At 44.1% G+C, this 13,161-nt stretch overlaps 1 protein-coding gene across 1 annotated transcript in view; it reads right to left on the bottom strand.

The window, feature by feature from the left end:
• Positions 1-7,020: 7,020 nt before the first annotated feature.
• Positions 7,021-13,161, bottom strand: part of adss2 (adenylosuccinate synthase 2) — a 32,702-nt gene continuing 26,561 nt past the window's right edge. Inside the window, exons 6-13 of the mRNA XM_071409415.1 lie at positions 12,902-13,009; positions 12,711-12,792; positions 12,464-12,590; positions 11,578-11,732; positions 10,995-11,119; positions 9,998-10,095; positions 9,639-9,788; positions 7,021-9,487 (exon numbers count right to left, since the gene is read on the bottom strand). Of these exons, the coding sequence (XP_071265516.1) occupies positions 9,435-9,487; positions 9,639-9,788; positions 9,998-10,095; positions 10,995-11,119; positions 11,578-11,732; positions 12,464-12,590; positions 12,711-12,792; positions 12,902-13,009 (898 nt within the window). The 3' untranslated portion in view covers positions 7,021-9,434. The remainder of the gene's footprint in view (positions 9,488-9,638; positions 9,789-9,997; positions 10,096-10,994; positions 11,120-11,577; positions 11,733-12,463; positions 12,591-12,710; positions 12,793-12,901; positions 13,010-13,161) is intronic.

Below are 13,161 nucleotides of genomic sequence, written 5' to 3' on the forward strand. Positions count from 1 at the left end.
GGCTGAGTGCTCTCTCGACTTTACCAGCTGTTGGTAGCAGTTCTGTCCAGTGCAGATAACTGGGCAGGAGGGCGTGTGATGTTGATAGGGGTCTTGGCAGGATTTTGATGTGTGCAACTCAGCACTTTTCTTTTCTGGGCACATCGCTTGGTGCAACCTTAAGGGTCCACAGGGAGGAGGAGGGGGGGGGAGTATGGGAACCTGCTGTACTGATGGCTATGACAAGCAGGAGGAGGGTGAGCATGGGAACCTGCTGTACCGATGGCTATGACAGAGAGGTCACTATCCTATACAAGGGAGAACTTTGTACTGTACTTCTTGTCTGAAACAACAGCTTGACATGGCAGAGCAACTTCTTGTCAACATATTCCATGTATTCCATGTAACACCAACTGAAGTTACAGTACATATTTTGACAGAGCACTGAATATCTTCACAGTAAAAGGTACAATATTTGTTAACCTAAATATGTAGCTTTTACACTTGAATACTGAATTAATCTGTCACAGCCTCCTGCAATTCATCTGTAGAGCACTTTGTCAGTATGGTCGAGGCTGTATTATGTTGATATTTTTAGCTTATTGCAGAATTTGTTTTGTAACCAATATGTCAAAAATAGCCAAATGTAGTACCAACATGTAGTACTGTTAGTACAAAACGAAGTAAACAGTACGTAGTTGACTATTCAGACTTCACAACATATTGACGTGTCTCTTCCCTGAGCCTATCCCTACCTAACCAATCAGAGTTGTTGTGTTGTAGATGCCCTTGGTGTTGTGGCACTGATTACTGATTGGCTCAGTGTTGAGAGAGAGAAAGGTTTGGACAGACTGAAATGAGAGAGCCCCCCTGCACACGTCAGTCTGCTCCAGACCTCTCCTGCTGCAAAGGTGTGACTCAGCAGGCAACACACACACACACACACACACACACACACACACACACACACACACACACACACACACACACACACACACACACACACACACACACACACACACACACACACACACACACACACACACACACACACACACACACACAGGGGCGAGCCAAGAGAGAGGGCGTCTCCAGGGAGCAGGCAGGCAGCTGTGGGAGATGAGGAATCCAGCTTTCCTCCCAGTCTAATATCGTTCATCATAACTTTACAAATCACTGCTAAACAAAGGTAGGGACAGTTACAGTAGACATGGAGGAGGACAGGTGTATCAAAATGATGCCCTTCCATGTACAGTAGAGGCTGGTGGGAGGAGCTGTAGGAGTACGGGATCTTTGTAATGGCTGAAATGGAATCAATGGAATGGTACCAAACACATGGAAACAAAGTGCTTGTTTCATTCCATTTATCATTTATCATCATTCCATTTATTCCAGTACAGCCATCACAATGAGTCCATCCTCCTATAGCTCCTCCCACCAGCACCTCTGATGTACAGTGACATGTGGGAGCCACCACCATTGTATATGAGCTGAGTCACCTGAATGTGCCCATTACCTGTATTGTTTAATCTGCTTGTTGTAGATCGTTTCATTCCACTGCTTTTCTATGACAGGTACAGTGTACTCAGACTGTAGCACTGTAATCAGCAGAGCAGTGATAAGGTGTTTGTGTGTGAGAGTAGTAAGCCCTTAATTCCCGTAGCCTATGTATCCTTGCATAGTGTTTGAGCGTGTGTGGATGCTGCCTGCGTGGTTCAGGCCTGGTTCAGTGCAGGAACAGGAGTGTCACTATGTTCTCTCACCCCAAGATGCCAACCTCTCCGCTCCCTCCCAGCTCTGGCAAAGCAGGCCCCATCTGTCACCCCCCCCCCTCCCTCCCTCCCAACCTGCAGCAGTGCTGGGGTGGCCCCAGGCCCACTCCCAGGATTAATGCTTGCATCCTGATCTGGGTTAGAGAGGGAGAGACGTGGGCCCAGCCTGTAGGACCTGGCACAGGCAACGCAACACATTCTGCTGTATTATTTAAGGCAACATAATACCATCAGTCGGATATCAAAGGGAACTGTTGAAATGTGACATGGGGAGATTTGTCCAATATCGGGTTGCAAGTGCATTGTGCAACACAGGTACTGTATGCATGTTGTCTATAAGGAAAATGCCTTATATGTGCTTTGTACATAGCATTCCTAGAGAACATCTGACAGGAGCAAATGGAAGTGGAAGATATTGTGATAATATAAGTATGATTCTGTTGCTGGAATTGTGTAAAATAAAAAATCAGGACTCAACCTTCACCTCCTCTAGTTGTGTTCTATTCAGACTTATTTAATTGACTATGCACTAGTGTCCACTGCTTGAGGCAATTAGCATATCTAACAAGATTCTTCTGGAACCAGATATACAGAGTCCTCCCAGGGAAACCATTATCTCACACCTCTGGTAATTCATCTCGGACCGTAACTTACTAAAAGGCCAATTCTAACTCAGATCAGAAAAGCTTGAAATCTAATGCTTCAGTTTGTCTGTCTCCTAACCGGTCTCTGTTACACCTGTACAGCTGCGATGTGGAAGCCTCATAGAAGTGTTTGTTCCTACAGAAGGTCAGCTCTGAGCAGGCTGGACAGCATCTGTCATAATGTAAGGAGGAGCGGGGCACTGTAGACGGCTGTGTGAGTTAACGACGGCGCCCTCTCCCCGACCACATCTGCACATTGCATTATCATTAGAGCTCCTACATCTCCCAGGATTGCTGACAAAGTGAACAATACCAACAATCACCCCCATCAGCTGCAACCATATGGGCACCATACTTAGATTGCAGGGGGGAAGCAATTGTACTAGCATCTGTTTGGCAGTGTTCAGAAGTTACGTTTCAAGATGAATTTCACTGTGCGAAGAAAGTTTCTCCCTCCACCGCTCTCTCTCTCCTAGCTCTCTCTTTCTCTTGGACAGTAAAATGTATTGCTAGGTGCACTCCTGTCTGCTGTATCTTCAAACTACCAGCAGCCCCTTAATGTGGTATCTTAATGGGGCTGAGGGTTTGTCTGCTGTCCCAGATGGTAGAACAAGGTGCTTTCCACAACTCCCTCAGAGACTTTGAATCTAGCTGGATTACATTTTTTTTTACTGTAATTAGCTCTAACCCCAGCCTACACAGTGTCTTTAAAATAAAGATATAGGAAAATGTTCTACCTTTCCTCTAATGGTATAATCTACAGAGTAAATTAAGAGACTTCAATAATGCCTTGAAAAACAGCCTGACGGTTGGATGTCACCTTCATAGGCATTTAGGATGTTTATGAGTCAAGACTCATGGAAGGAGGATTTGCACACTATAAAATGATAAAAAATGATTATTGAATGGCAGTAGAATTCAGGCCCTGTAGCACATTTAACTCAGATGTTACTGTACATCCACTCTGCTGTCATCATTCATGAAGTGTGCGGCTACTTTTTCCTGTTTCTCTTATTTTTTTCTTTACAATACTAAACTATTTAAACAGAATAATAATTGCACTAAATGTGATGACATTATATGGTAAATGTCACTTCTGTATAATTGTCATTTTGACTAGTGGGCCCATCTTCCTCTGTTCCACAATATCAAATTGTCCTCCAAGCCTGCTAACATTCCAAAATGGACTTCCAAAGACTTTGGGAATTTGTGTTTTCCCCAAACACCCTTCCGTGGTGTCAAGTCAACTGTCTAAGTATCTTCTGTAGGTTTTATTTCCGTGACGCTGAGAAGCCACCCAGCTCTTTCAACCCCTTGCCCAAACAGGGCTGTCCCTCCTGGGCAAATATTTAAAGTCAAAACAGCCCAGGGTCCATAAAGCTGCCGGGTGGTGTGGCTACATCTGTCAGAGGGGGGAGGGGGTTGTGGCCGCAGCAGCTGCCGGAACGAGTCTGGACACTGCTGACGCCAACACCTGTCCGTTCCGGAGACACAGGGCCGGCAAATGTCCAGCCACATGCAGCCACAGCCTCATGCTGCTGCTGTTACTCAAGACAGAATGTTGTTTCTGTTTCTGGCCGATGACGACCACCACCGAGTCGCACTATATGGAGATCAGAGGGGAAAGGCACTAATTGTAAGTCGCACTGGATAAGGGCATCTGCTAAATGACTAAAATGTAAATGTAAGGCTGTGAAAGGTTTGGAAATCCTGATTTAGTCATGTTTCTTTGTTGTACAGTTTGTTTTATTTACCATCAAATAAAACCATTCACATAGTATATATTGACAGGAGAGATTGTATCAGGCAGGATTTCAAAGCTACTGTGCACAACAACATGTACACATGTAATGGTGATAGGCTTTCTACCGATCCGTCTCATTATCATCCACAGAAAACAAATAGATACACATGTGCAATGACTAATGGACGCTTCCAGTCACTCAAACTCAACAAGAAGGCTTTTTCACTCCCAGGTCTTTTGCCCTTGTGTTGACTGTCAGAGACCCTGGCTGCGGTGAACCCTCCCCTTCTTGCCCCCCCCCCTCAACCCCTACTCCCCCATCATACGTCCAATCAACTCGAACCCTTTCAACCCGGTCAGAGCAACAGCCACCACTACTGCTCCCTCATGAATTCCCCCTTTCCACCCAGCCTCACCCTACCCAAGGCAGGCCCACCCCTCCTCCGACCCACCCCCATCTGCTGCCTCCCTACCCCCATTAGGGGGTGAGGGTCAGGGATCAGGCAGGCGTTGGCCTAGGCTGCCCCTCAGTAAACAGCTGCTGGGCTTCTCAGGCCAATAGAAGCAGCAGAGGAAGGGGAGGGCAGAGACAGCCACAGCCTCACATCTGCTCTAATGAGACCGTTATGGGCCACCTGGCCTGGCCTGTTTGGCCCAGGCTACAGGCCTACCACACTTGGATTGGGAAGCTGGCCCATTCACCCACTGCCTGGTGATGGCTCATTCGTGACCATAGCACTTATACTGACCAGACCATCAGGCCAGAGAGAGAGAGAGAGACCCCTTTGTGTGTATTCATAACAGGGGGGCCATGCTTTTGGGCATGTGCTTTTTACGTCAATGGGATGTGGCGAGAACGGATGCAGTCCAAGGTGTGGACCTCATAACCTCAAACCACTTTCAAGTAGGACCTGTATATTCTAGGTTGTGGAAAGTGACCATAGAGAACGTACAATTAAGCAATGCAATACACATACTGTATTATGGCTGTGAGGAACGCTTAAATTGAAATTTAGATGAAGCCATAAAACTGTCAATTATGTCCAAACTGCAGAGCGAGTGACCATATGACCTTAAGCTAAACACAGGTTTTATTTGGTGGTGTAACTGCACATCCCCAGGCTTCTATAGCATTATTTGTGTCTAGGCCACAGGTGAAAGGCAAACAAACTGTCTTGGTTCCCACAGCACTAATTTGGATGTCTGTAGGATCTGCTTAACCCTCTAGTATAACACAGTGGTGGCTGGCAAACAGAGTGGACGGCCCTGGGATGTATTCATTAGTCCGAGTCGGTTGCAAAACGTTATGCAACAGAAGGTTTACTCCAAATGAAAACGTTTTGCAACTTAAACGAGTTTTTATTCGACAAATTCAGGTAGGACCCTCCCTGTTTCGTTTGCCGTTAGGTTTCGTTTTGTTCCTACCGCAAACGGTAAACTGTTTCTTTCTAAACCGGAAAGAGAAGCAACAGCCTGCTGTGTGATATGGTCTATCCGTGACTGGTCACACAATGGAGATGAGCTGAAGGCTGGCCTAAGCTTGACATCAATGCTCTGCGTCGTGTAGTAGCTCGAGCTGCTTATTTTATGAAGGTGATACATACCTGTTTGTATGGGCAATGATCAGCTGTTCTTATCCATGTCCTATCCCTGGTTGAGTTTCAACCTCCATCTCCCACCATGACTGGAATAACTGTTTTTATTTAGATGTAGTCAAATTAGCATGACCACTCTACTGATAACGAGAAGACAATGAAATTGAATAAAATACTTGAGGAAAACAGAGTTGGTACTGTATCTTATAGGCATGATTAATCATCATTGATAGTGCGAACTCCAATGATTAATATAAAACTATCCGTTATCCCATTTAGTTGTCTAATTCTCAGCTAGCAGTGCGTATTGCACCTTGACAAACGAAATACTATTCAAAGGTAAATGTCTCCCTCTGGTGGCCATGTAATGAAGTACACAGGCGATTGTGATGATTATGCAGCAACCAGACAATATTTCCCTCGAAGAAATACACGGATGAATTTGATATATATATATATAAAACGGACATTTCCAATGTTTTTATTAGTTGGAATCTTGTTCTAGATTTGTATTGCCAGTTTGTCATTGATATTACTTTATTATTATTAAGAGCAAGACCAGTACTGTACAAATTACATTTGATAAACATGCACAACTACCCAGCCAGCACCACCATCTCCAAAAGTATATTCAACAAGCTACAATAAGACCAAGTTAATGGTACTGGAGTTCTACACACACTTAATACAGCAGCGATACAACGCAGAACTGAAAGTAGGTAAATATTCTCAAAACGGAGAAGACCAACGTGCGCAAATATGCGTTTACCTGTGCGATGTTCAAATGATTTTTTTTTTTTCAAATATTGGAGTTAGATGAAAAGCCTAATAGTCATCATGCCAATTCAATATTTCTCTTTTAAAAATGACAATGATTAAAATGCTGGAACCAGTTTAAACGCTATGGTTTCTTTACTGAGATGAGTAAACATGGGAAGACATTACTAGGAAGGGATAAACAGTAAAGCAAACTAATAACGTGGATTTATCGCCAAGATCAGGATATACTGTCTACATTTCCCTCTTCATTTAAAGATTTCCTGCCTTTGTCTCACCTTAACCGAACCAGTTAAGGACTATTCACATCAAAAACTCATTTTGCACTCTACATGTTTGTTTTTGGCTAAAGAAGGCTTGTGAACTAATTTTACATGTTGCTCATCAAAGCCTAATTAACAGACATTTTTGTGTTTGAATGGGAGCCAATGTTGAGCATGGGAGCCAAACATTCTTCCAACATGTTGAGCTGATGTGGTGGGATAGAGAAAGCAAAATACTAAGCCGCCTTGAAGAGCAGGACCCGTTTGACAATTTTAATACACCCTTCTTTCCTTGAGGACATCACTGTAACATAGGTGAAAGCAATGGTGTAACCATCTTTTCACCTATCCACTCACAGATGAGCCTCAAGGTAGAAATATACATTTTAGAGGTATTCAAACCAAATCAAAATGTGTATTCATCACATCAAATAAAATCTGATTGATCACACACACACACATTTAGCAGATGTTATTGCGGGTGTAGCGAACAGGTGTAGTAGACCAACAGTGAAATGCTTAGTTACGGTTAAGATTTATGGTAAATAAAAACATGAAATAGTCTTGAACGGGAGCCCAAATGACAGTTAGTCCTGAAAAAACATGTCATAAGGCTGGGTGTCCGGATGTGTATAGTTTAGGATTAGCAAACAGTAGAATGCCTTCACCTTGTATGGGGAGTTTCAGGTGGGTGTTGACACTACTGACGGGGTAAGTATCTCAACTGATTAGTTGCTGTTATATGTAAAGCAGAAAATGTTTACCACATTGTGGCCTATGGGCAGATCATCGGATAATCTATAGAAACAAGGATAAGCAGCATTTAAAGACATCCCATTAGTTTAATTTCCAGTGCATGTTTTCATCTTCGCACTGAGCATACTTTAGCGGAATACCATAATCGCTGATATAATCTTACAATCAAAAAGACACAGGGGAAGAACAAGACAGACATCATATAGGCCTAGCAGAGATAACTGTTCTACTGAAGACAGACTTAACAATGTACCTGACAGATAGTAACTACGTATTGTGACACTAGTTTGACACTTCCATATTTGAAAGAGAAAGCACTTCTTCGCCACCAATGTAGAAACCCATTATTTCACAGAAGTCTACAGCCTTCTCTGTAGAGACCTACAGACACAAAAGCAAACTGATATTGTATGAGTAGTCTTCCATCTCTGCATGAATAGGCACCCATAGACAACTGTCATTCAAGGTTCAAAGTCAACCTTGAATACACGCCTTTCCTAGTAACAATTTTTCCATGTAATAATCAAGCCATTCCGATGTTGATGTATGGATCGAGTACATAAACAGAAGAGATCCTTTCATGTCTTTAAAAATCTTAATTTGAAATATTTAGATTGTATATCAGTGATGGGAAAACACATGATTAAATTCCATTTCAATTGAACAGCTCCAGTTTATAAAAGCAAAAGGTTATATATAGTTGTTACCGAGTCAGGAGACAATCTGCTGTCTAATACGCTACATCTGCAGAAATACCCACACATCCAGCAGTTGCAGAAAAGAATCCATCATACCTAGTCCTAAAATCATTAAAATAGAAGTAAAATATATACACTGTTGTGATTGTGTAGAAGTCCTGAGACTAGAGTTTAGCATATCAACATCATGTGTTTGCGTTGGAGTTTAAACTTAGAATAGCATTGAAATACATTCTTGCGTCATTTCAATGTGGAGTTTGATAGAAGATCACCTATCAAAATGTTAACTGACCTCTGTTTTAATGTCCAGTAGTAACACAGCTTTTTCCTGCTTTGAAATACAAACTAATTTCTAGTCAGCTGGGGAAATTACTAAGAGGTTGTTTGATTGTGACGCCTCTAAAATGCCCATTTAAGATTGTATTTCTAGTAATGGCATCTATGTTGCGTGGAACAAGGTCATTATAACAGCAGCAACATATTCTACATTTCCTGCCATTATTACAATTGTATACAGAGACATTGACAGTTGTCCATACAGAAACTTTGTATCTTAAGTTGCTCGAGTGGGTCGTTTCATGGCCATGGGCTCCTTGGCACATGCTAGGCATAAAGAACACATTTACACAAACTGTTTTCATCACAGTACAGGCACAGAAAATTGGTGTATGAATCAACCATGTCCCACTCCAGTACTGTACACATGAACATATCGTTTCTGACATTGGCTTGCAGACGGGTCAATGACAGTGTCACACTCCTGGATTTTAGTGTGGTTTTGTGTGTGATTTGAGTGTGTGTGGGGTGCGTGTGCAAGGATATCAGGATAACAGATCCGGCTCTGAGGGCTTTCTGACAAACCATACATGGGGAGTAACAGACGTAAGCTGGCAAGCAACTGAAGTGTACTTCCCTGTTAACGCCTGAGGAGGCTATTTTGAAGAGTCCCACACAGGTCTCCAGAGACAGAGACAGACAGAGAGAGAGACTAAGGAGAGAGCGGGATCACGGGGGGATGTGATAAGAGCATCCCCAGGAGCAGCTCCCAGGTTGGTGTCTGTGGTATGGGAGTGAGTTGGGGATAGAGAGGAGTGGCATGTAGCATAGGACCAGTTTCCCAAGCCACAGGCCCCTGGAACCAGGTAACCATCGGAAGAGAGGGGGGACTGAGGGTCTGGTGGTGGCTACAGTGTGGAGGAGAAGACCTTAGAAGATCTGGATCATGGACTCCCGAGACTTGCCTACGCCAATCCATTTCACTGTGGGTGAAAAGTACTTATTGAATAGCTTTACCAATAAAACAACAAAATGTCCCCAAATATAGTCCACACCTGTGACCACTACAAGGTATTTTCACCCCATCGGAATCAACCTGACATCTCCAGGTGTTAAGGAGAGAGGGGTTCTTACCGGGCACACCGAGGTGCTCCTCAATGTAGCGGACGTATTTCTGGGCGTTCTCTGGCAGCTCATCAAACGTTCTGGCGGTGGAGGTGTCACTGTTCCAACCTGGCAGGGTGTCATACTGAACCTCAACGCTCTGTAAGACTTCCTGGTTGGCTGGGGAGAGTTGGGCACAACATCAGGCCATTGGCTGCCATAAACTTAAGACAACAGACTTGGAATACTGCAATTAAAAATATAGCATAGCTCCCTTATTCAGTTCACTTTATCCTCATTAACAAGTACAGAAGCATCATTGTTTTTGTATTTATTGAGGATCCCCATTAGCTGCTGCCAATTTATTGCTGTTTTGATGAGCAGCCTACCTGGAAAATTAGGTATATTTTCACCGTCCACAGAGTAGGACACACCAACTTTGATCTCAGGGAGCACATCCAAGATGTCTAGTTTGGTGAGAGCTAAGCTGAATGGGAGGACAACAGAACATTGGGAGTTTAGCAGGCATGTTCACCAACACCCAAATACAGGATGTGTACAAAGCTGAAGTCTATTCAAGTACACTACATGGTATGTGGACACCACTTAAAATGAGTTGAATCGGCTATTTCAGCCACACCCGTTACTGACGAGTATATAAAATCTCCATGGACAAACATTGGCAGTAGAATGGCATTACTGAAGAGCTCAGTGACTTACGTGGCACCGTCATAGGATGACACCTTTCCAACAAGTCAGTTTGTCAAATTTATGCCCTGCTAGAGCTGCACCAGGTTAACTGTAAGTGCTGTTATTGTGAAGTGGAAACATCTAGGAGTAACAGAGTTGCCGCAAAGTGGTAGGCCACACAAGCTCAGAACTGGATCACTGAGTTCTGAAGCGTGTAAAAATGGTCTGTCCTCAGTTGCAACACTCACTACAGAGTTAAAAACTGCCTATGGAAGCAACGTGAGCACAATAACTATTCATCAGGAGCTTTATGAAATGGGTTTCCATGGCCAAGCAGTCGCACACAAGCCTAAGATCCCTATACGTCAGCTGGAATGGTGTAAAGCTCACCGCCATTGGAATCTAGAGCAGTGGAAACGTGTTCTCTGGAGTGATGAATCACAAACTTGTGATAAATCACAAACACTGTGCAAACCTGACTGGCCCTGACCTCAACCCTATCGAACACCTTTGGGATAAATTGGAACGCCGACTGCAAGCCAGGCCTAATCACCCAACCTCACTAATGCCCTTGTGGCTGAATGGAAGCAAGATATTCGACAATCAGGTGTCCACATACTTATATTGAGACAGTAAGTAAAAAGCGGGAGGTGTGGTGATTGACAGTACAGAGTTGAAGGGGGTGTGGGGACTCACGCAGTGAAGCCGTTGATCATGTGGGCGTATTTGATGAGCACCAGGTCCAGCCAACCACATCTCCTTTTACGGCCCGTGGTTACACCCACTTCTTTCCCCCTTGTCTGCAGGAGCTCCCCAATGTCCTTGGAGAAGAAAACAGGCAGACCCTTAAGGCTCAGATTCACTTTAAGACCCTGACAAAGTAAAACATGGACATGTCAAGCTTGAAATGTGTCCATTCCCTGTCCTGTACAGGTTGAGGAATTGGTTATTCTGGTTTTGCTGGGATTATTTCACAAGCGCTAGCAGAGGGAATGGTTTAGTAACTATCCTTCCCAAAACCATTTGTTGTTTCAATACCCACATGCCTGAGCCTGTGGGGTTCACAGAACACTCACTGGAATTCAGAACACTGATGACTCAATCAGCAGCTATGCCATTCCCCCAACATTAACACCAGTCTACATTCCTCTACTCACACTGGAAACAGAGAGCAGGAAAGAATTTGCACCATGTGAACCAATATGACTCTAGCCCGTAGCTTTCAAAGGCAAGAAGGCATGGCTTCCCTCAAGTTAGAAAGACAGGCTGACATTCTTACATTGAACTGCTCTGAGGGAAAGGCGCCGATGCCAACCCGGGTGGTGTAGGCCTTGACCACGCCATACACCTCACCCACGTTCTGGGGCGGCATGCCTAGCCCCGTACACACCCCGCCCACTGTGCAGTTAGATGAGGTCACGAAAGGGTATGTCCCTGAAACAAAAACACAACATACCAAAACGATAAACATCTTATTTCCTCCTCGGCCTTCCTCAGATAAAGATGACAACGAATTCGTACAAGAGAGGATTATCATATCACAATGACTGTATTAACACAGCTTGTAATACGAGTAAAGGAAACTAAATGATTCAGTCTTAACATGACATGCAAACAATCTCTCCGTGTCAGGTCTGTCAGGTGTGCTTAAACAGAGGTGGACTTTCCAGTCCACACTAATGGGCCTTTCAGGTCGGAGGGAGGGAGAATTTCACCCCTCCCATACATGTCTGCACAGGTGCAAAAACCATTCTCCTTTATGCAAATAGCATTAGCACGGCCATACGATACCCCCCACTTTGACCTACTACCATTGTATCAATGAAAAAGAACATGGTGACCTTCAGTACATAGCAACCCTCTCCCTCATTAAGTTATGTTCTGTGTGTGATCTCTGGAGTGTTTTGTGACTGAACAAATGAGGGAAAGTGACAGTGACAAAGCAGCCAGCATTTCTCAGAGTCACGCATGGTGTAGGAGTACTCTCTGGTGTTAGGCTCAGTGAACATGTTGTTCCAATCCTCTGACAGCTCTGATAACACTGTTTCAGTGGAATTAACTCACCAGTAGAAATTAGCTTGTTCAATTCAATAGGGGTTAATTGGCCATTTACACAGTGACAGGGGTTAATTGACATTGACACAATGACAGTGGGGGATACTCACCGAAGTCAATATCCAAGAGGGCGGCATTGGCTCCTTCCACCAGGATATTTTTGGGAGGTCCATGTAAGGCCCCGTACATGTAAAAGACCCCGTCTCTCACCATAGGCTTTACCTTCTCCACGTAATCCTGGACAAGAGCACAGCACGCAAACACTTGACCCAAGAATTACACTGAAATGTAGGACATAGCCCCTATGTTAAACCAGTGATAACTTTATTCAACTGATATGGAGGACCTGTAGCTCACCCTCAACTTGGACAACTCCCCATCGATGTCAATCACCAGGGTCGGATACATAGACTGATACTGCGAGGCTAAGACTTTAAATCTACAAAAAATAGATGTCACAGTTACATTTTTATCTAACTGGAGCTAGTTGTACTCTGAATAAAGGGATAGTCATTATTGGCCATATGCGGACCAGGCCACTCCCTCACCTTTCAGAGAACTGCGTGAAGTCAGACATGAGGTCACATATCCGGAGGCCGCTACGGGCTGCTTTGGCTGAGTACACCGGGCCAATCCCCTTTTTCGTTGTTCCTAGGCTGGGTGAGGAATAAGACGAAACAAAGTAAATCATCAACAATACGGAGTCACTGACTCAACATTAACCACACACACACACTTGTCCTTCAGCCAGTATTTATGTGTGTAGGGTCAGACATGTGACAGTTGTAGGGAAGTAGCTAGGCCAGGG

The sequence above is a fragment of the Salvelinus alpinus genome, chromosome 7 (assembly GCF_045679555.1).
Source record: "Salvelinus alpinus chromosome 7, SLU_Salpinus.1, whole genome shotgun sequence".
Taxonomy (NCBI): Eukaryota; Metazoa; Chordata; class Actinopteri; order Salmoniformes; family Salmonidae; genus Salvelinus; species Salvelinus alpinus.